At 48.4% G+C, this 22581-nt stretch overlaps 2 protein-coding genes across 3 annotated transcripts; one reads left to right on the forward strand and one right to left on the reverse strand.

Annotated features, from left to right (window-relative positions):
* Nucleotides 1-5490: 5490 nt before the first annotated feature.
* Nucleotides 5491-6387, forward strand: LOC136996524 (olfactory receptor 12D1-like; the record flags this gene model as incomplete). The annotated part of the gene is made up of 1 exon (XM_067317446.1): nucleotides 5491-6387. A coding segment is annotated over exon 1 (897 nt), but the record flags the coding sequence as incomplete, so codon positions are not given.
* An 11608-nt stretch (nucleotides 6388-17995) lies between these two features.
* LOC136996492 (SUN domain-containing protein 3-like) lies at nucleotides 17996-22581 on the reverse strand. Of its 2 annotated transcripts, XM_067317415.1 has the most exons (8): nucleotides 22404-22581; nucleotides 21742-21782; nucleotides 21147-21318; nucleotides 20180-20264; nucleotides 19482-19597; nucleotides 19206-19373; nucleotides 18629-18721; nucleotides 17996-18499 (listed from the first exon to the last, which is right to left on the reverse strand). In XM_067317415.1, exons 3-8 carry the CDS (start codon nucleotides 21156-21158, stop codon nucleotides 18338-18340), a joined length of 636 nt encoding a protein of 211 aa, XP_067173516.1. In that variant the 5' UTR covers nucleotides 21159-21318; nucleotides 21742-21782; nucleotides 22404-22581; the 3' UTR covers nucleotides 17996-18337. The 2 variants fall into 2 exon arrangements, with proteins under 2 accessions (XP_067173516.1, XP_067173515.1); XM_067317414.1 differs by having other exon boundaries at nucleotides 21147-21782.

Consider the following 22581-nt stretch of genomic DNA (forward strand, 5'->3'; position numbering starts at 1 on the left):
GTTGTGACTGAGTGGATCAGATCCTGAAGCAATACAGTCTTTGTCTCCAAGGTGACTGTGCCACCCTCTTCCCATTTTCGGAGTAAGCTTATAACAATCAGCAGACCCCATTTGTTGCTCAGTTTGGGTTCCACCCTGAAAGTCATCCACACCAGCAGCTTCCCATCTACCTGCAGCTGCTGACCTGCTTGCACAAGTCCCAACACGCCCTCCTCATAACCCAGCTGGACAAAGTCAAAACCGCCTACAACAGACAAGCAGGGAGATAGTGTCACCCAGCCACAGCCTTTCCCACTGGTGATCAAGTGTGGCTTTCCAGTGAGCACATGCAGCTACCTGACCATCTGGCAAGCTGGACCATCACTGTCTGGGGCCTTTCACCATTGGTGACCAAATCAATGCAGTTACCTCCCACATGGAGCTCCCACAGTCCCTGAAGATTCACCTTGTTTTTCTGTCTCCCTCCTGAAGCCTAATCATCCAGACCCCTTCCACTGCCAGCTACTCCCCCACCTCTGGTCATGACACAAGGGCAACCACAACAGCAAGTGAGGTGAAGTTTAGACTCTGAACTCCTCTGTGGGAAACTTCCTATCTCCTTGACTGGCACGGCAATAGACCTGACGAGCACCCTTGGGAACCAGGGGTCAAAGTGCATGCTGCAGCCAAGATCAGGGCTTTCCAGAGCAAGTTCCCCCTCAAAACACAGGCCCCTGTAAGGGCTGACAACACACACTGCTGTGAGGGGAGGCTGCTGTTAGGGCCCTGAGTGCAGTAGGAGGCCTTAATTGCCCTGACCAGCCTCACCTGGGGCCTCCATTTCAACTCAGACTGAGGCCTTCAGGCCTTCCTGAATTTTGTCTTAGGGGGTTCTGCTCTCACCCTCTTCCTGAAGTGCTGCTTGGAATGCCTGTGTGGACCTTGAATCAGGCCTGTTAATCCCACCTTTCCTGACTATCACTGGATTGTCAATAGGACCTGTTGCTGTCACTACCCTGCTCTGTTCACCTGCCTCTGGTGCCTTGGGACTGCACCCTAATGGTGAGGTCTTTGCTTGGCTTGCATTGTGGCTGCCCTCAGATCCTGGCTCACCTTCTCACTACTTAGATGACAAGGCATTGGACTATTTACTCAACCAGGAATTAAACCATGGTACCTTTTCCAGGTTGGATTTGCTAGTTTTTCTCTCTACCCTCACAGACTTGTGATGATGTCATAAGAACAGTGCCACAATCTGCATTACCCTGTTTCAGTCCCAGATGAGTGAAGCCTGGTGCAATCAAAGCTATCTAGGAAAACCTGGTCTTCAACTCCTTCAGGTGTGTAATCTGTCCCTACAAATCTCTCCAGCCCAGTAACCAGCTATTAAGGCAGAAAGAGAGATGCAGAATAATAAGCAAACTTAAGCATCTGTGTGAAGACTTTTGCTCTGCTTTAGTGGAAGGCTAAAGGTTCACTTAGCACACCTTGAACCTTAGACTTACTGATCAAATAGGCCAATAAGAAATCAAGAACCAACTATCTCCTTTAAGATTTAGCAAGAGGACTGCACAGAGCCCATGTCCTGAGGGAACAACCATGCATAGCACATGCCTAAGTCCTTTTGGATGCCTTCCTCCAGTACAATTGACCGGGTGAAGTTATCTTGGGAGTGGGTGATGCAATGTACTCTCGGAGCCTGTATATTTGGGATTGGACTTGCCAGCCGCGCAACCCCCAAGGCGCCATCCCTAGTACTGGCATAAAAGGAGCCACAAGTACTGGAAGGTAAGTGAAACCAGTTCTTCACTGCTGTTCTTATGGCCAAGTCAAGGGAAAGGAACTATATGGCCTTTGTATCAGAGTGGTCCACTAAAGACACCAGTTGAGGGATCATGTATTTAAAATCTCCACCTTCTGTGGTGGTTTCCATGCCCCCTCCCTCCTCCCTTCCCCCCTTCATATTTACTAGCCAGGAGTGAAGTTTCTCTTGTAACTCCAATTTACATAGGTCAACCCAAGGGTCCACCCAGAGGCCCAAATGCTTCTCGGAGTTGCCCAGTTCTATCATGTTCAGCTACAAACTGCTCACTACCCATGGGTCACCATCACTGATAGCAGGCGAGTCTTTTGTGGTCCTAATGTAAAACCCACGGAACTTTTCACCTTGCATCCTCAGCCCTGTTAGTTTACAAAATTCCTCTACCACTCTGATGTTTCCTTGCATCCCATCCCAGGAGTCACTTAATAAAGCTAGATCATCTGTGAAGGCCAGAGTTGGAGCCTTGTTGCTGTTGTGCCAAAACCCTCTTCCCAGCTCTTCTAATCAGCATGACAATGGGTCTATTAACAGATTGAACAGCACTGAGGCAATGGCATCTCTGTTTTACTCTGGTGAGGATCTTAATACCATCTGACTGACTTTTCTTCACCTCCAGCTGAGTCCAGCTGATGATGCCTATTCCATGTTCATCAACACCTTTCTGTTTCAGGGCCTGAGGAATATGCTGATGACTCACCAAGTCAAGAGCTTTCACTAGATCCATGAAGACAACTCTCAGAGGCTTGTGTTCCCTTTTGGCATTTTTAATCAGTATCTGAAGCACCTTGAAATGTTCAAACACCTGGGGGCTGATATAAAGCCCCTTTGACAGCTGTTAATCAGAGATGCCTTTGTCAGCCCTGCTGTTAAGATTCTTAAAATAGCCTCACATTAATCAACCTGATGGTAATGGGTCATCAGTTCTTAATATCTAGTTGTTCTACTGGGTCAGCAGATTTTGGCATTAACATAGTTCTGCATTCCTTGACCCCCTCTGGGATCTTGCTGGACACCAGCCAAAGATTGTAGTTTTCTGCCAGCCTGATGCCTTGTGAGTCTTCTCTGATGAGATCCCTCAGCCTTAGGCAGTCCAATACAGGTGCAGAGCTCTTATTCATTTCACAGAATGGTTGAGGTTGGAAGGGACCTCTGGAGATCATCTAGTCCAACACACCTGCTCAAGCAGGGTCACCTACAGCACCTTGCACAGGATTGTGCCCAGGCGGGTTTTGAGTATCTCCAGAGAAGTAGACTCCACAACCTCTCTGGGCAACCTGGTCCAGTGCTCTATCACCCTCACAGTCAAGCAGTTTTTCTTCATGTTCAGGTGGAACTGTCTGTGTTTCAGTTTGTGCCTGTTGCCTCACATTCTGTCACTGGGCACCACTGAAAAGAGTCTGGCCCCATCCTCTTGACACTCTCCCTTCAGATACTTGTACACATTGATAAGATCTCCTCTCAGCCTTCTCTTCTCCAGGCTAAACAGGCCCAGCTCTCTCAGTCTCTCCTCATAAGAGAGATGTTCCAGTCCCCTCATCATCTTTGTAGCCCTTCACTGGACTTGCTCCAGTAGTGCCACATCCCTCTTGTACTGGGGAGCCCAGAACTGGACACAGTACTGCAGATGTGGCCTCAGCAGGGCTGAGGAGAGGGGGAGGATCACCTCCCTCGACCTGCTGGCAATACTCTTCCTCATGCACCCCAGGATACCATTGGCCTTCCTGGCCACAAGGGCACACTGCTGCCTGATGCTTAACTTGTTGTCCACCAGCACTCCCAGGTCCTTCCCTGCAGAGCTGCTTTCCAGCAGGTCAGCCCTCAACCTGTCCTGGTGCATGGGGTTATTCCTCGCCAGGTGCAGGACCCTGCACTTGCCTTTGTGGAACTTCATGAGGTTCCTCTCTGAGGTTCCTCTGACCCCTGGGGCACACTCCAGCGGTGCAGAGTCCAGTTGGAGGGCTGTAGCTAGCAGTGTGCCCCAGGGGTCAGGGCTGGGTCCAGTCTTGTTCTACTTCTTCATCAATGACCTGGATGAAGGGACAGAGTGCACCCTCAGCAAGTTGGCTGAGGATCCAAAACTAGGAGGAGTGGCTGATACCCCAGAAGGCTGTGCTGCCATTCAGAGAGACCTGGACAGGCTGGAGGACTGGGCAGAGAGGAACCTCCTGAACAACAAGTGCCTGTATATAACTAAAATATTCACACATAAATGGTCTCATGTATGTTATCAGAGGTTGTATGCTAAAGTTTTGAATGAGAAAATACAGAGAAATGCTTAGATATCACCAGAGTAATCCTAAAACCTTTTCGTAGCCTTAATCATCTTAACTATCCTGTGCACAGAACAGCACTGAGAACAATGGTTCCATTACAAGTGTTCAGGTAATGGACTGAGTCATGGGTATGAGATCTTATGTCAGCTTCATCTCTGAAGCATACATATTCTGAAAACGCTCCCTGAATGTGTGTGTCTACCATTGCCTTATCGGGTGCTATTTTAGGTATTTGAGGTCTTAAAATAAATCATCATAGTTTGTTATCTCCATCTTTAGAAGTTAAAAATACATAAATAAATAAATACATAAAATAAGGACTATAAAGGGGGCAAAAGATGTTAAGTCAGAGACAGAAGTCAACTGTGTAGTTGTATCAGGTCCAATGAAGCCATGATACCTATTCAACTTATTATACCTGGGAAATTCAAAAAGATGTAACAAACTTGTTGGAGATTTTCCCTTTAAAACTGCTAGTCTTTTGAGAAGTAGGTGTTGTAATCTTGCATATTTCAAAATTTTTTTTTTGATTCTACACCTTCCTCCTGCTTATGAGAGCTTGCTGTACAAATAATCATTACCCATATTAACAGGATGTGGCTAGAAGAAGAGGAAAACTAACTGTTATTTTATCAGTGATCAGTTCAACTCCCCACAGCATCATTAGATTTCTGTGTCCCTGAGACGCTATGCCTTGATGTTTTCAGAACTGAAGTCCCATAAGGTTCAGAGGCTTGATCCCAAGAGGAGTTATCAGAGGGAGAGAAATCTTCCTTTTCTGGAAATAAATGTGATTGTTTCAGTGGCAGAGAGTACTCTACAAAAGTGTCCTGACTCCACTGAACAGCTCTTCAGAACTCATCCTCTTTGAAAGCAGTGTATTATTTGTGATCCACTATACTACTATAGTTCTTTCAGCTTCGGGAGAGATACAGTTAATTCAGCTAGGAATTGGAATGAAGAAACCATATTAGAGGACCCTTCTTTGATTTAAAAAAGGAAAACCTGCAGGATTTCAGAGCAATCTTCATGTAAACATTAGGTAACCAACCTTCCTTCCTCCCTTCCTCCCTTCCTTCCTTCCTGCCTGCCTGTCTTTCTTCCTCATAATTTTCTTTTCTCGCTATTTTGAAACACGCCATTCCTTTCAGTGAGCTGGTACACAGGTGACAGTTCCAGCATCAGCATTGGCCATCTAGGTTACAACAGTTTCAGTATTTGCTGAAACAGCTGAGGTGGGAAATCAAGGAATTCTTTTGTGTCCCTTTCCAGACTCAGTATCTGATCTTTTCCATTTATGAGGCAGCATGAGCTGATAATGCATCTTATGGAAGAGGATTCTGGGAAATAGATATAGCAGCTCAGGACAGAAAGATAGGAAGTTACTGCCAAGTTATTCTCTCTTTCCCTGCAGGGATGGATAACCAGACAGAGGTGAGGAAGTTCATCCTCCTTGGCCTGACCAGCCTTCAAGGGCTACAGAAATTCCTGTTCATGCTGTTCTTACTGCTGTACCTGTCTACCCTGCTGGGGAATATGGCAATCATGATTGTGGTGATATGTGAACCCCGGCTACACACCCCCATGTATTTTTTCCTCTGTAACCTCTCCTGCCTAGATATTTTCTTCTCCACAGTTACCATGCCCAAGATGCTGGCTGGGTTCCTCTCAGGGCACCAGGACATTTCCTACACTGGCTGCCTAAGCCAGCTCCACTTCTCCTACTTCGCAGGAACCAGCGAAGCTTTGCTTCTGGCTGTCATGGCCTATGATCGCTTTATGGCCATCTGCTACCCCCTGCGCTACACCCTGATCATGAGCCCACGGGCCTGCCTGCAGCTGGCTGCAGGCACTTGGACTACTGGCTTCCTTCATGCTCTGATGCACACAGTCATGACCTCCCGGCTCCATTTCTGTGGCCCCAACCACATCCAACACTACTTCTGCGACATCAAGCCCATGGTGAGACTGGCCTGCAGTAGCAGCCAGCTCAACCTGACCCTTCTCAACATCATCACAGGGAGTCTTGCTATAGGCCCCTTTGTCTTCATACTCTTTTCTTACCTATACATTTTTTCCTTCCTCCGACTGAAAGTCCAGTCCAAGGAGGGAAGGAGGAAAGCCTTCTCCACTTGCATCTCCCATCTCACAGTAGTGGCCTTATTCTATGTCCCTGTTATTTTTAACTATGTGCCACCTTCCTTAGGGAATTCACCCAGGTGGACAATGATAGCCACACTTATGTATAATGTTGTCACGCCAGTCCTCAATCCTTTGATCTACACCCTGAGGAATGTGGAGGTGAAGCGTGCCCTAAAGAGAAGACTTTTCTCCAGAGAGTTACTAGCACAGAAAATGTTTTGCCTTGCAGCTTGTGTGGGGTAGTAGGCAATGGACAATGCAATGAGAGGAGCTTTTGGCTCAAGAATGTGTTGTGCAGAAATCTGCTTTTCACTGCCAACAGCCTGGGTCCCTTCAGAAATACCCTACATACTGGATATGGTCTCATCTCTCCTATCTTGGGCATTAGCAGTGCTGAAAGATGAACACATATCGGTGGAACAGCCACTCCCATTCATCCAACTGGAAAAGAGAAGCAGCTCCAGAGAGTGATACTTCAACAAAAACACCTTTATTCGAGTGATTTGCCCACAAAGTCACTTGATTTTTCATTTTTTTTCTTTTTCTTTTCAGCAGCTGAATCCCACCCCCAGTCAGAGCTGTCAAGAGAAGTCAAGGCATGATTCATCTTATCCTAGAGCTGATAGACAGGGAGGAATTCATTTCTTTCCATGGGATTCAGTTGGCCACATACAGACGTGTATGTCATGCCACTTGAAATACTCCGGGTATCTCAGCTGGTGTCTCTCTGCTGCTCCAGAAAGGCATAGGTCTCCCATAGGCACTATGCCGGATCTACCAGCCCTGTATGGATGTCAGTTATCCTAGGGCCTCTGAGATGGTACTAGACACCTTTGCGTAGGCAACTTCATTTGCCAATAACTCACATAATACATTGTGTCTCTTAATATGGGCATTCTGTACAGCAGGGCAACAATATGGGAGCAAGTTTTGCTCTCCACCAAACAATGCCTGCTGATCTCTTTTAGGGTCTCCCCTGTTCCTCTAGCCAGGAATTCCCTGGTAGCATTTACACTGGCTCATAGTTGCAACACAGTTACAAGCTTCCTATGGGGAATGCCTCTATGACTTTACTGCCCAGCATTACTGATAGTGTCATTTCCAAAGCTTGAAATACCACAACCTTGACAATGTAGCTTGATCCATTTTACAGATTCCTCCTTCCTCCAATTCTGTAGACTTGGGAAGATAACTTTTGGAGAGGGATCTCCCATTCTAAGACCACCTTGCCCTCTTCACGTGTGACTGGGACCACTTTGATCACTGTTTTATCCAAAATCGATGGTCTCTCATGTTTGCTACACTCAACTGCCACCCACAGTCTCTCAAAATCTTTATCAATACCTTCCTTTAGCTCTGCAGATCAAATAATGCTATATTGGGAGTGGGTAATTCTATGCAGTGTACCAGCCTGCACATCTGGGATCAAACCAGCCAGCTGAGTGATCCCCAAGACACTGTCTTCAGTATTTGGGTAGAACGTGGAATCACAGGTACAGGCAGGAAGATGTAACCAGCCTTCAGCTGCTGACTGAATACTCAGGTCAAGCCTGTGGAGGTACACCATGGTCCATGAGACAGATTGACTTTGTGACTGTTTAACCCTTCAAGATATTGACTTTCTGCAGTAGTTTTAAAGGTGCCTTTCCAATCCACCTTAACCAGGACTCAAGATTTTTCTTGCAGCTCGAGTCTTCATATCCCATTTGTGAGTGCTGTAAGATCTAGGTGGAGAGACAAGGGTGAGTGGACTGGGCCCAGAAACTGGAGTCAGACCTCAGGTGATACTGGCTCTTGTGACTGTGGTGACAGTAACTGCAGCAAGAGAGGGTCCTAGCATCAGTCACCGGAGCAGGACCATGGGTTGTTGGGCCAGTGTACTTGAAAATCAGCTACTGAGGGTGGCCAGGGTGAGTGGAGTGAGGGTCTCAGTGTCAGCAGCTGGAGCGAGGATCACAGGTCATAGTACCCGTGTACCTTGGCAATAGCTGCGGGGGGAGGGGGACAGAGTGCTTGCATTTTCCCTTAGTCTGCTCTGTGTGTGTGTGTGTGTGTGTGTGTGTGTGTGTGATAAACACTCAGCCTCACTACTGGTTGAATTTGCAAAGAGGAGAGCAGCAGCTGTGCTTGGGCTGGAGAGGCCTCCCCTCGGTGCACCAGGCTGGGCTCCAGTGCCCAGACAGGAATCCTTGGGTCCCAGAGCCCGCTGGAGGCAGCGGCTTTATAACATTCCTCAACAAAATTACAATTTTGTAAGGGGGTGGGGCACAGAAAGTTGACTTGTGCGTTGGAGATACCATTATGTCAATATCTAAAGAAGCACATGGCCAAGACACAGTTACTAGTTGAAGCAGCATTGTTCACTCATGCAAGCTTCATAATAAAATCCTTTGCCTATTTGCTAATCCTAATCACAAAGACCTTGCCAACAGGCAATAAGATTTTGCACCCACTAGAAAACTAAACAATATAATTCTGAGTCAAAAGCATTGATTTTTTTGTTCTCCACTCAGGAAACTGGCCAGCGTCTTGGGCATGACAGTGGAACATTGGCAGATTTCCCAAGTGGAAGTACATGGGTTATGAAAGTGCAAATCAGCCACAAACAGCACAATGATGAGGATGTTCCCAGACATGGTCACAATGTAAATCATGAGGAAGACTAGAAAGAGCAGTATTGACATTTGTAAAGGTTTCCAAATGCCAGTAGGATGATTTTCCTGACCTGGTTTTAATGTCCTCATTCATTTTTTTGTCACGAATTGCACCTAGAAAAATGAATAACAGATTAAAAGTCAGGTAAAAAGCATTAATGGGAGCAGTTCTACATGTATTCTGTGTTTGAAACACACTGTAGTGTGTTTCGTTCAGTGAAGATCAAAACAAAAGAGGAAAAATTTCTTCCCTCTTTTAAGACTCATTTTAAAAGAGGTATTTGATGGGGGTGACGGAAGAGTGTGAATTGTCCTCAAGGTGTTTCTCCTTTTGCACTTACTGCAGGAAGGGTTTTTATGATTTAGATTCAGAAGAGCAGACCCTCACTCCAGCAGGAGTCAGGAGATTGACTCCTAAAGGGTCCATCTCCCTTACCTTCAGACATCTCCAATACAGACATCCACAGCTGGTGTTCTTATTTCAGGTTCATTTTACAAATGAAAGAGGACTTGCCACCTGCCTAGACACACTTTTCTTGTGACACCTGAGATGCCATACAGTATCTCCAGGGGCTGGTAAGTACAACACAAGGCAGACCCTTGGCTTGTGGAGCAGAAACTGGAGGTCAGACAGAAGACCTGGGAGCCTCCCTGATGGTACAAGATTCCTATGTGTGGACAAATAAATTGAGCCAGAGATTTCCATGTACTGTAACAGGAGCTTTGGAGGGATAGCTCACATGTACACGCATATCCTGTAGACACAGAAATGCAGATAGGTGAACCTGGTTTTAAGCCCACCCCTACCTCAGGAGATGAATCACACCTGAGATATGACCAATTCTATCCATTACCTGCACAAAGGCAATACAAGTTTTGGTATAGAAATCTATACGCTAGAAATCTGATTTTGGGTGGATGAATCTCCCATCTGAGACTGCAGAAAATAAATACCGTCTTCTTTTTGAGCATTTAGCTACCACGTAATTTATATTACATCAATGTTAACACTTTGGTGTTCTACACACAAAATAGTAGAAGAGGATGTTATTGATTCAAAGCATTTGTAATCTTGGAATCATAGAATAATTGGAAGAAACCCCCAGAGGTCATCTGGTCTAAACCCCTCCTCAAAGCAGGTCTAAGCAGATGAAATTGTTAGGGATTTGTCTGGTTAAGTCTTGAACACCTCTGAGGATGGAGATTCCATGACCTTTCTGGGAAACTTCTTCCAGTATTTGACCACTCTCATGGTAGATAATAATAACAATAATAACAAATTAAATAAAAACATATGTCTAATAAGAATTTTCTATGTTCCAACCTGTGTCCCTTACCTCTTGTACTATCACCGTGCAGATCTGAGATGAGCCTGGCTTTGTCTTCTCTTTATCTGCTGATCGGGTAGTTGTAGAGAGGGAAAAAGGTGTCGCATTAGCCTTCTCCTCCTAAGGCTGACCAAGCCCAGTTTCCTCACCATCTCCTTGTACATCATGTGCTCAAGTCCCCTGAGCATCTTGAGAGCCTCCACTGGACTTGCTCCAGTACATCAACGTCCTTCATGTACTGGGGAGTCCAAAACTGGACACAATGCTCTAGAGGTATTCTCACAAGTACTAAAGAGAGGGTAAGGATCACTTCCCTCTGGGTCTGCTGGCTGCACTCTTACTAATACACCTGTCACGCTGTCATGCTATGAAGGTTCGATAGCAATGACTGAGACAGTAATATAATAATAATAAAAAAGATGTTTTTCCTCACACAAGTTCTTGGATTAGTAACATCCATTAAAATAATGCGATTACTAATTTAGGAAGGATAACACAAAACCATCAGTTACTAATTTAGAAAGGATAACCTGAAACCGTCGATTACTGCGTTATTAATTGGAAGGACTGCTTATCCCTACTTGAAAGCTTTCTTGTTCACTCTCCTAGTGAGAGGGCTCTCAACCTCGAGGAGTTACCTTAACCCAGCGTCCCAGGAAAAGGGGAGGGGGTGGAATACTCACGGTCTAGCCGGAGTGGATGATCAGGTCACGTTCCCGTCCCTGCTCAAACTCTCCTAGCTCCCAAGTCTCTTTTTATACGGCTGGGGCTCTGGGCAAACACTGCTTTTGCTGACTTTTTGCGAGTTTCACAATCACAGGACTGTTTGTTTGTCTGCTTGGGGGGACCCTGATAGCGAGGCAAGACCACAATACCTCTGTATTGTTTCTTCCCTCCCCGGGGGTCCATGCAGATTCCAGGTGGCAGACTTCACTTCTCCAGTCTTGTTAATCATTCCGCAGCCTTGCGCATATCAGGCCTTGCGCATATCGGTTGGTAGACGACTTTAGTCCTGTTAAGTCCTCTGTTCAACAGCTTTGTGCACGTCAGCTCTTGTGCTCTCAGTTCTTCTGCATATCAATTGACAAACTTCAGTCCTGTTAACTCTTCACTCGCCCATCAACACCCAAGGTGTGGTTGGCCTTCATTTGTTGCAGTGATACACTGCAGACTCATTTTCAAGCTCTTGTTTTTCAGAATCCCCAGATCTTTCTCTGCAGACCTGCTTACTTGATAGTTGGACACAGCCTGCACTGTTGCATGGGGTTATTCCACCCAGATTCGAGCCATAGTATTTGCTTTTCCTTCATTTCAGGAGGTTCCTGTTAGCCCATTTCTCCAGCCTGTCAAGGTCCCTCTGAATAGCAGCCATGCCCTCCAGTGTATCAGGTCCAGCAAAGCATCTCTCCTAGTCAGCTCGTCAATCACCTTCACCAAGAAATTATCTTCTGTGAATTCCAGAAATCTGCTCAGTTCCTTGTGCCCAGCTGCGCTGCCCTTCCAGCAGACATCGGGGTGGTTTGAGTCACCTGTGAGTACCAGGGGCTGTGACTGTGAGGCTTTCTCCTGCTACAGGATCATCTTATGTCTGTGTCCCCCACCACAGCACCTTTGTGAGTTGGTCCAGAGATTCCCACGTCCCTGGCTCTGCACTCTGTGAGCAGTTTCCTGGCTGCATGGCTGCCATGGACTTGATTGATGCCAAGAGCCCTACAGCACTCCCCTGGAAGACAAAAAACAAGGAACATAATTGCACGCTAACTGGGCCAAATACGACACCTACAGACCACGGCTCTGTTCTCACCACACAGCCTCAGAACCAAGAGCCCTGCACCACCAGAGCTCTGCCAAGCCCCACAGCCTGCCACCCTGAATCACCCAGGCCCCAGGACTGTAACTCTGCCTCTGCCTCAGTCACTGCCCTACTCCCTCCAAAACACTATGAGTGACTTTACAGATGTCTTTGAGAAGAAGGCGGAAGAAACGCTACCATATGACCTATGACACATATAACTGCCACATTGACCTTGTCCCAAGAAAGGAGGTGCCTTGCCACCCTGAATTAGCAGCCCTGAAAGAATACCTCAAGGACAATCTGGCACAGTGGTTTATCTACCTCTCCTACTGGCTCCTCATGCCGGAGGAGGGGAGGAAGACCACAGCCCTATATAGATTACAAGAGGCTTAACAATATCATGGTGAAGAACTGGCACCCCCTGCTCCTCACCCCAGAGCTATTAACAATCCTCAGAGGTCTCTGCTTGCTTTTGAATTTCGTTCAGTTTCTGCCAGTTAGCAGCTGCTCAGGTCTCATGGCATCTAGGGTCAGAAAAAGTGAGTGGCCTTTTCTAATCACTCCATAGGTAAAGCCTATTCAATCAGTGTATCCATTGCTAAGTCTGTATTGTTCTGTCTATGGCAATTAATGTGATAATGTAGCTCGAGCAAATGGCCCAGACCGGCTGAGCTATGGTTCAGTCTCAGGATATGGGAAGCAATACACACACTCCTAAACTTGTAAATTACACATCTACAGTTTAATTGTAAAAAAAAAATAAAAAATGCTACTATGTAACTTAAATGACTACCACAGTATAAGCACTTTATAAGATACTCTCAGTATATGGCAGTAACTGCGAAGCTACAAACATTTATACATTCAACACACAATAGTAATTTGATGGTACTGATCAGCCTGTTCCTACTGTCTATGTACTAAAAGCATGTGACCTGAGAGTATTCACACGCTGCAGCTTTCTGTCATAGGTGTGGAAGCTCCACTGCAATGTCTTGCAGCAGTTTGGAAGTCAACCAGGAGGGCTGAGCAGCAGTCAACTACCTTCCAATCCTCTCCCACATAGATTTTGCAGTTGGAGGCTTTATTATCAGTGAGTCATTCTGGAGCATTTGTTCCTTTGTCACAGGTGGGACGTCTCCAGCTGCAGCTACTCTGTTTCTGGCTGGCTGTCATTCTCACTGTGGCTCTTTTGGCCATTGCTGAGTGATAATGTTTCTACTTGTGTGCAAATCACCAACCACAGGCAATATGCTCTTGCATGTATTGAAATTCAAGGTCATCTCCCACAGCTTCCTGTGCTGAGCTTGGACCTGACTCATCACCTTGCCTGGTCTGATGATTATTGGACTGCTGACAGAACCCACTGCTGTCCCCAACCAAAACCTGCTTGGGTGCTGTGGGACTGTGCTCTATTGGTGCAGGTGCCGTCCATGCTATGGCCACCCTGCGCTCCCAGCTCACCTTTGCTTGTGGAGCAGCCCCACTTGCTGCTTTCTGACATCTTCTTAGAAAAGAACCCGTGACTTTAATAACTCTCCCAAGTAGTCACTCAGGTGTTGGAGGGACTGTCACAGGATGTGTGCCTGTGTCTGTAAGAACTTGAATATCTCAGTAATGGTCTCTGTGCTTCAGTTTAAAAGCCCCAGTTCCCAAGAGTCGAGAGGAACTGTTCTGAGTGATTGCACTTAGGCTGAAACAAGAACTTATGCATTTGGAAAGGAACACAGGACTGCAACTCTAAAAGAAAGAGAGCCAAGATTTTTCTTATGCTTCTCTATCAGGGGAAGTCTGGCTTTATTACTTGGGAGAAGAATATCTGGCTGAATTCACTACTCGTAACACCATTTACACAACATCTGGAGTTTGCATTGCTACAGTCTGGCCTGAAAGCTCTGTATTGACAGTCTCTTAATCCAGGTCAACAATTGCTCACTGCATAAAAAGTAACAAACAGAAGAGACTCCAGAACTCCAAAGCAGGGCGGAATTAGTAGGAGTACTGAATTATTTTTCACGCTTTTCCCAGAGAAGACTCATATGTAGCTAGATGCATTTGTAGAGAGAATTTCAAATATTCTTTGGGTGCTGTTTTCACATGAATTTTTATAAAGGAAATACGATACAGTGTATTTTTTCAATTTTACTATTCCACCTGTCAGCCCAAAGTAATTAACCATAACACCACCACCAAGATTGCAAATATCCCACTTTATTAATAGAATCACAGAATCACAGAACCACAGCTTTAATGTATTCTTCTGGATCATAATCACAGAATCACAGAATCACAGAATGGTTGAGGTTAGAAGGGACCTCTGGAGATCATCTAGTCCAACTCCCCTGCTCAAGCAGGGTCACCTACAGCACCTTGCACAGGATCGCATGCAGGCAGGTTTTGAATATCTCCAGAGAAGGAGACTCCACAACCTCTCTGAGCAACCTGGTCCAGTGCACTGTCACCCTCACAGTCAAGAAGTTTTTCCTCATATTCAGATGGAGCCGTCTGTGTTTCAGGTTGTGCCTGTTGCCTCGTGTCCTGTCACTGGGCACCACTGAAAAGAGTCTGGCTCCATCCTCTTGACACCCTCCCTTCAGATACTTGTACACATTGATAAGATCTCCTCTCAGCCTTCTCTTCTCCAGGTTAAACAGGCCCAGCTCTCTCAGTCTTTCCTCATAAGAGAGATGCTCCAGTCCCCTCATCATCTTTGTAGCCCTTCGCTGGACTTGCTCCAGTAGTGCCACATCCCTCTTGTACTGGGGAGCCCAGAACTGGATGCAGTACTCTAGATGTGGCCTCACCAGGGCTGAGTAGAGGGGGAGGATCACCTCCCTCCACCTGCTGGCAACATTCTTCCTCATGCACCCCAGCATACCATTGGCCTTCTTGGCCACAAGGGCACATTGCTGCCTCATGCTTAACTTGGTGTCCACCAGCACTCCCAGGTCCTTCTCAGCAGAGCTGCTTTCCAGAAGGTCAACCCCCAACCTCTCCTGGTGCATGGGGTTATTCCTCCCTAGGTGCAGGACCCTGCACTTGCCTTTGTTGAACTTCATGAGGTTCCTCTCTGCCCACCTCTCCAGCCTGTCCAGGTCTCTCTGAATGGCAGCACAGCCCTCTGGCGTATCAACCACTCCTCCCAGTTTTGTATCGTCAGCAAAGTTGCTGAGGGTGCACTCTGTGCCTTCATCCAGGTCATTGATGAAGAAGTTGAACAAGACTGGACCCAGTACTGACCCCTGGGGCACACCGCTAGCTACAGCCCTCCAACTAGACTCTGTGCCACTGATCACAACTCTCTGAGCTCTGCCATTCAGCCAGTTCTCAATCCACCTCACTGTCCGCTCATCTAACCCACACTTCCTGAGCTTGTCTATGAGGATGCTATGGGAGACAGTGTCAAAAGCCTTGCTGAAGTCTAGGTAGACAACATCCACTGCTCTCCCCTCATCTACCCAGCCAGTCATTCCATCATAGAAGGCTATCAGATTGGTTAGGCATGATTTCCCTTTGGTGAAGCCATGCTGACTACTCCTGATCACCTTCTTGTCCTCCACATGCTTGGAGATGGCCTCCAGGATGAGCTGCTCCATCACCTTTCCAGGGATGGAGGTGAGGCTGACTGGCCTGTAGTTGCCTGGGTTCTCCTTCTTGCCCTTTTTGAAGACTGGGGTGACATTGGCTTTCTTCCAGTCCTCAGGCACCTCTCCTGTCCTCCATGACCTTTCAAAGATGATGGAGAGTGGCTTAGCAATGACATCCGCCAGCTCCCTCAGCACTCGTGGGTGCATCCCATCAGGGCCCATGGATTTGTGGGTGTCAAGTTTGCTTAAATGATCTCTAACCCAATCCTCCTCAACCAAGGAAAAGTCTTCCTTTCTCCAGACTTTCTCTCTTGCCTCCAGGATCTGGGGTTCCTGAGGGCTGGCCTGAGCAGTAAAGGCTGAAGCAAAGAAGGCATTCAGTAACTCTGCCTTCTCTGCATCCTTCGTCACCAGGGCACCCACCCCATTCAGCAAAGGGCCCACATTTTCCCTAGTCTTCCTCTTGCTACTGAGGTATTTGAAGAAGCCCTTCTTGCTGTCCTTGACATCCCTTGCCAGATTTAATTCCAAACGGGCCTTAGCCTTCCTCGTCACATCCCTGCATACTCTGACAACATTCCTATATTCCTCCCAAGTGTCCTGTCCACCTTTCCACTTTCTGTATACTTCCTTCTTCTGGTTGAGTTTTGCCAGGAGCTCCTTGCTCATCCATGCAGGTCTCCTACCTCCTTTATTTGACTTCCTACTCATAGGGATGCACCGCTCTTGATCTTAGAGGAAGTGATGCTTGACTATTAACCAGCTCTCTTGAACTCCCCTTCCTTCTAGGGCCCTAACCCATGGCATTCCTCCAAGTAGGTCCCTGAAGAGGCCAAAGTTTGTTCTCCTGAAGTCCAGGGTTGCGATCCTAATTAGTGCCCTGCTGCCTCCTCGCAGCATCCTGAACTCCACCATCTCATGGTCACTGCATGGTTGGCTGCCCCCAACCTTCACATCTCCAACTACTCCTTCTTTCTTTGTTAGGAAAAGTCCAGCAGCACACACCTCTCCTTGTTGGTTCCTCCACCACCTGTGTCAAGAACTTATCCTCACTGCTCTGCAGGAACCTCCAGGACTCTTTGAGCCTAACTGTGTTGTCTTTCCAGCAGATATCAGGGTGGTTGAAGTCCCCCATGAGAACCAGGGCCTGGGATCGTGAGGCTACTTCCAGCTGTCTGTAGAAGGCCTCATCGACTTCCTCTTCCTGATCAGGTGGCCTGTAGTAAACACCCACAACAGTGTCACCCATGCTAGCCTGCCCTTTGATCCTTACCCATAAGCTCTCGACTCGCTCTTCATCCACCCCTAGGCACAGCTCAATACATTGCAGCTGCTCTCTCACATAAAGAGCAACTCCAGCACCTCGCTTTCCTGGCCTGTCTTTCCTAAAAAGCACGTAGCCATCCATGGCAGCACTCCAGTCATGCGAGCTATCCCACCATGTCTCTGTAATGGCAATGAGATCATGGCCCTGCGACCGCACACACATGATAATAATGAACTGGTTCCATTAGCAAAAGTAGAAACCAGTACTGGGACTAATGTTACATCCTATGCTCATGCTGTTAATCGTCACTGCAGTGTTCCTTGTTGTAACCTTGATATGGATCTCTTATCTTAAAAATCCAGTAGTACGCATGAATGAAATACCACCTCAAGTTAAATCACATACTAAACTATTGTAAATTACCACTTTCACATACATATATATATATACATATCTCTGTGTGTGTGTGTGTGCGTGTGTGTGTATATCCCAATGTTGTGACCCTCACCGTGCACAGGCAAGAGGGCTGGTCACTCATACGGTGAGTGTATTAAGCTCACCGTGCAACAGCAGGAATCGTTAACTGTTGGTCTGAGCCGAGGAGCGGAAGGTGACTGACCAATAAAGCCCTACGATGGAGGAAGGCTCAGAGGAGATGGGCAAGGGTGATGTGCCCATGAAGTTCAGGGGATCATGGAGGGTGTGACTGTCCACAGCTGTTGCACAGAAAGCTGACTTGATCTCAACACCGAGGGCACCGGGGCTGGCCTTTGTTTTAGATAAACAGCTATGTCGCGATAGTGAGCATATTCTAGAGAGCAGTAACGGGAATCACATCGGTATTGTGACTGAACTGTCCATTGCAATTGCTGCATTAGGCTCAGTGGAACTGAGACCCGTATTACCTGTATTGTGATTGCAGTGCATTGCTGTATCACTCTGCCAAATCAAGAATCTAGTGTAACATCAACTATCTTCAAAGAAGTAAATTTTGGTATGAAGCATTCCACCCTCCATAGTCCATGCGTGGAACATTTAAAAGACCTTGGTCAGGGAGTCCCTCTGACCTCTGAAACCACCTCCTGCAGCCCATACGTGTCACGTCACACACGGCATAAGGAACCAGGGACAGCAGGGGCTCGCTAAAATGGCCTGGCAAACTGCTGCTTTGCTCTCCCACTGTCCTCCGAGTCTAGGAGCATTTCTGCATTTACACTTTAAGGAAAGCTCTCTTGCTTTCCCCGGTTTCCTCCCCGCTTTCCTCATTCTCCAGCAATAGCCCTTCGCTGTGCGCGAAAAATGCTGGAAGGACTGGCGAAGGCCTAGCCAGTTCTGCAGGTGACATCTTAATTACGGCAACGAGTCGATCAGAGTGCCAAGAAGGATTTCAAGAGGCGCCGTCAAGGACAGAGCAGTCTGCCTCAAAAGGAGGCAGGAAAGGCACGCTAAGTAGCCCATCACCACCGCTGCTCAAATCTTGCAGGCTTTATTCAGTGAACTCTGTTGTTTCCAGCAGAGTGCCACGCAGAGTCCTCTTCGGTGGGTACCGCATCACTGTGGACCCTCAGTCGATACACGCATGTGTATTCCGGGTGGCCCCAGTTGCTCAGCACCTCCAGCTTCACGTATTGTATGGAGTCAGAGCGCTCGTTCTGAAATGAGAAGAAAGCAGCTGTCTTTTCCTCTCTATCTTTTGACTACTTAGAGCTTCTCCCCTGCCAGCTACACTTCTCCTCCTCTTCCTCCTCTCCTACGCTTCTCCTGCCTCTTCCTCACCGTACCTTCAGCTGGAAAGTCTCAAAGGGATGTTCTGCAGCCATGTACGTGAACTCTCCTAGGAACAGCCCCTGCTCCTCGTTTTCTGCCTTCATCCCCTACACAAAGACGGGGGGGGAGAAAACAAGAGAGTGAGGTACACAGCGGGAAGACGCAGCTTCCCTAGGCGAACTAACGAAGCGGCCAGAATGAGGCCTAGGTGGCAGTGTTGGGAAGAGCAACTTTGGGTGTGCAGGAAAGAGAATTGGCACCAAGGAGGAAAGAGCAAGTAGGGGCAAGCTTCATTATTTGGGAGGAGTCATGGCAGAGCCAGTGTGCCAGCTCCCGTAACTCAGGGCTCATTTAGTAGCGCGTGGCCCCCGAAATGGGAAGCTTTGCTTCAAGTGCACACCACAAAGGAAAGGAGTGTAAAGGAAATGGAGTAACTCAAAGCAATTTGTTTCTTCTCCAGGCTCGGAGGAAGTCACAGGCCTGGGAGAAGCCTCCCGGCATTGCGGGACCTCTATTCACCCGCCCGCCGCTGCCCTTGCTGCAAGGCTTAGAAATGCTCCTCACAACCCCCCGACTCCAGAAACCACTTACATAGACAGCAAAGTCCTTTGGAGCACTGGAGATGTTTTCTCCAGGGGACACTCTCACTGAAATATGTTCCAGAGTCACAGCTCGTGGAAAGATTGCTTTAGGCAGCTTGATGAAGACATGACCCTGACTCCCGGCGAAAGACCAGCAGTTTCCCGGCTGATTTGCAGGCTGAAAGAAGAACAATGCACACTGTTCGTGTGGCAAAGGGAAACTCTCAACAGTGGATTTGGTCCCCCCCCGCCAGCTTGCTTGCTCTCTCTTTCTTGCTGGGCCTACCTCAAGGAGAACCTCAGGAGACTTCATGGAGTGCAGCAACGGCAGCCCAGCCCAGTAGAGTATTCCTTTGGTATTGCGGAAGGAGGCAGAAGTCTTGGAATGCACGATGGTAGCCCCTGAAACACAAATGCGCCCATCAAGTCCTGCCTTCCCTCGAGGACTGCATCTGTTTCTAGGGCTGTGATCTATCCGGAGCATCTCAGGAACCACGCAGGCTGCGCACCTGTCCTCACACAAGCAACAGAGACGCTCCCCTACGACACTTATTTCAGTTCCTGACATGCATGAATGCCAGGCACACTCGGAGAGAAAAGGACTTCTTGAACAACCGTCTTGTATGTGAACAGTCGCAGCCCTGCTACCTGCCTCCTTTCCCTCCACTCTTACTTCCATGGACTCCACGTAGGGAGTTCCTCCCCAAGGAGGAACCAAGGGATGCCCACATAGCTGTGTCCTAATGAACACTGCCACCGTGATGCCTCTTTGCACTGCACTGTCAACTTGAAAAATGCTACTACGTCTTCCTAGATCTCCAGCAGTGATAGTCACCTCTGTCTTCCTTGCGTGAGCCCCCTGCAACACACAGCAGGGACTCGTTCAGCTGTGCTAATGGGCCGTGGAAAAGGAAAGCTAACATAGGCCTAAGCATAGACAGGAGGTGCCCTGGCTTGCTTCTTCCTGTGCCTTTAGAGCCGCACCTGATGCTTTGCGGGCAAAATCCGGCATCTGGACTTGGTTATGTTCCAGCTTCTCCAGTGCTTCATCGATTAACTTCTGAGCATCCTGGCAAGGAACACCAAAGAGAGCAGGTATTAGCAGCAAGGAGGCACATGCCAGCTCCCCTACTGGGCCAGCTAAGGTGAACTTGGCTGTTGCACTCTGCCCTAAGGAGCTTGGCAATTCCCTGAAAAGCTCCCAGGTTTGCTCGGCTCTCATTGGCCAGTATCAGAAGAGCGGGGCTGCTCACTCCAGCGCTCCGAAAGCTGAAGTTGCGGCAACGTCTTTCTTCCTCTTGCAATGCACAGGGGCAGGCCATTGGCAGCGGCCTCTCTCTGGCTCGCCACCAGCTCCCTCCTTGCTTTGCAGGAACTACTCCTGGAGCTGAAGGACACCTTTTCTAGGGCAGAACACTTGTGCTGACAGTGCCTGCACAGGGGTCGTAGGAGGCCGAGCAAACGGCCGAGGAGAGAGCCTTCATGGCCCACAGCGCTTATGACCCAGCCCCTTTTCCAACTGCATTCCCCAGAGCAGGAGAGCAGCAACCCTGGCTGGAACAGCGGCTTGCCCCTGCGTCGGCAAAGCCAACGTGAACCGAAGGCTGCCAGGCGCCACTCAGGCAGCTGCGTTACAAGGTCTCCCGGAGAACTGGCTGCCACATCAGCAGCAGGTGGAAATAGGGGCTGCAGGGACTGTCCTTCCAGTTTGTTACCAGAGATGATACCTAGACCGAGAGGAAGAGGAGCTGAAGACAAGTGAAACTCCCTTTGCGGCCCTCTGCTGCCCTGCAAGGAGCGTGCAGCCACAGAAGAAGCAACTGCAGAGACCCATCCTACTTGTTGCAGCAGCACAAGCCTTTCTGCTGCCTCTGGCAGGGAACCCTACTAGCATACGTGCCGGGCTGAGGAAAAAAATCTCTGACGAGAGCCTCCTGCAATGGCCCCTTACCCGTCCTGTCATGCCCGGGAGCTCAGTCTGCTTCAGGGCTTCGCCGAGAGCGCGCCGGGCAATGTCCTTTGTGCTCCATCGCAGAGCGTGAAGGACTTCCTGGAGCTCACGCAGCTGTCCTTGGAGGGTCTCGATTTCACCGAGTACTGCTCCTAACACCTCATCCGCTTGCCTGGAAGAAGTGCGCCACAGAGACAGAGACCACCGTTCTGGCGGGCTGCTGCTATGCCACGGGAATGGGAGAGAGGCAACAAAGCTCCCTGAGGTGACTGGCAGCATCAGGTGGCTGGACTCCCATCAGTGGCTGAGAGCTGCAGAAGCAGCTGCAGCATGGCGACTACCCCTATGGCCCTTGTCAAGCAGCAGAAAGGTGGAGCTTCCAACAGCCCAGCCCTAGCTAAGGGGCTCACGCAGGGCTTGCTCCAGGCCTCGAAGGCACCTCGACATAGAGCTGACCACCGGCGAGAAAGGCAAGGCGCAAAGGCAGACAGGGCAGTGGGGGAAGAGCTGTGGGAATTGTGTCGCGTGAAGTTGGTGTGAGACGGGACTGGAGCTCCTCTAGAGCATCATCTAGTCAAGAGGAAATCATTTTTACCTCTGCGTCTTCACGTGCACGCCAGAGAGAGGAAACTCCTCCTAGAGGGACAAGAAAGGCAACATTCAGTCCAAACACTAACAGGCCTGCTGCAGAAATGAAGCTCTACGGCCTTTACAGCAACGGGAAGCAAACAGGCACAGACACCGTGCCTCCGGGGACTCCGCTACTCCCCTATCATGCACTGGGAAATGATCACGACAGACTGCCAGGCAAGAGAACACAATTCTCACTGCCTAGTGTGGTATTCGAGAAGCATCTAGCCTTTGAAATTTCCTGCAATTCAACAGATCGATTCTTAAAAAGCCCTTCCACTCTAAAGTTGCTTGCTTAATCAGGCACACACACACATATTTTTTCGGGGTTGCTACGTTGAACGGCTGGGCAAAGAATGAGCCAAACCAAAAGACTCAAGATCTCAAAAGCAACACAGTGCTTTGCAGAAACTTACAGACCCACACCTGCAGAACAGCGGAGCATGTTCAGCTCTCTGCTATGTCTGGTGCCCAGAGCAATTCACCTTCACCTGACAGACCTGGCAATGTGGCTCGTGGACCTTGCCCTAGCCCCCGAAAGAAAGGCACTTTTAACAAAGCCGCACTTGATGCCCTTGAGCTAAGGCTGGCAGAAGCAGCCTTCATTTGAGGCACTCAGAAGGTCACCTGCTGGCAGACAGCTTTAAAAGAGGAGAAGATGCAGGCCTTCGATGCTGCTCTGCTCGTCCAGATGCTTTCGTCATCAAGCAGCCCCACGTGGTAAACACCTGTCAGTCACAAACCAAAGCTCTATTTACACTTGGAACTTGCTCATGCCGGAAGAGTTGTGTGCAAGCAGGGCTCC

Source organism: Apteryx mantelli, unplaced genomic scaffold (genome assembly GCF_036417845.1).
Source record: "Apteryx mantelli isolate bAptMan1 unplaced genomic scaffold, bAptMan1.hap1 HAP1_SCAFFOLD_40, whole genome shotgun sequence".
Taxonomy (NCBI): domain Eukaryota; kingdom Metazoa; phylum Chordata; class Aves; order Apterygiformes; family Apterygidae; genus Apteryx; species Apteryx mantelli.

Excerpts from the sequence above, each read along its gene's own strand:
- LOC136996492 (XM_067317414.1), bottom strand. The coding sequence starts at position 21,425 with ATGCTGCCAGTCACCTCAGGGAGCTTTGTTGCCTCTCTCCCATTCCCG. Across the intron at positions 18,722-19,205 it reads CAAAGGACTTTGCTGTCTAT|GGGATGAAGGCAGAAAACGA; the intron begins GTAAGTGGTTTC and ends GTCTTTGTGTAG. Across the intron at positions 18,500-18,628 it reads TTGAGACTTTCCAGCTGAAG|AACGAGCGCTCTGACTCCAT; the intron begins GTACGGTGAGGA and ends TTCTCATTTCAG.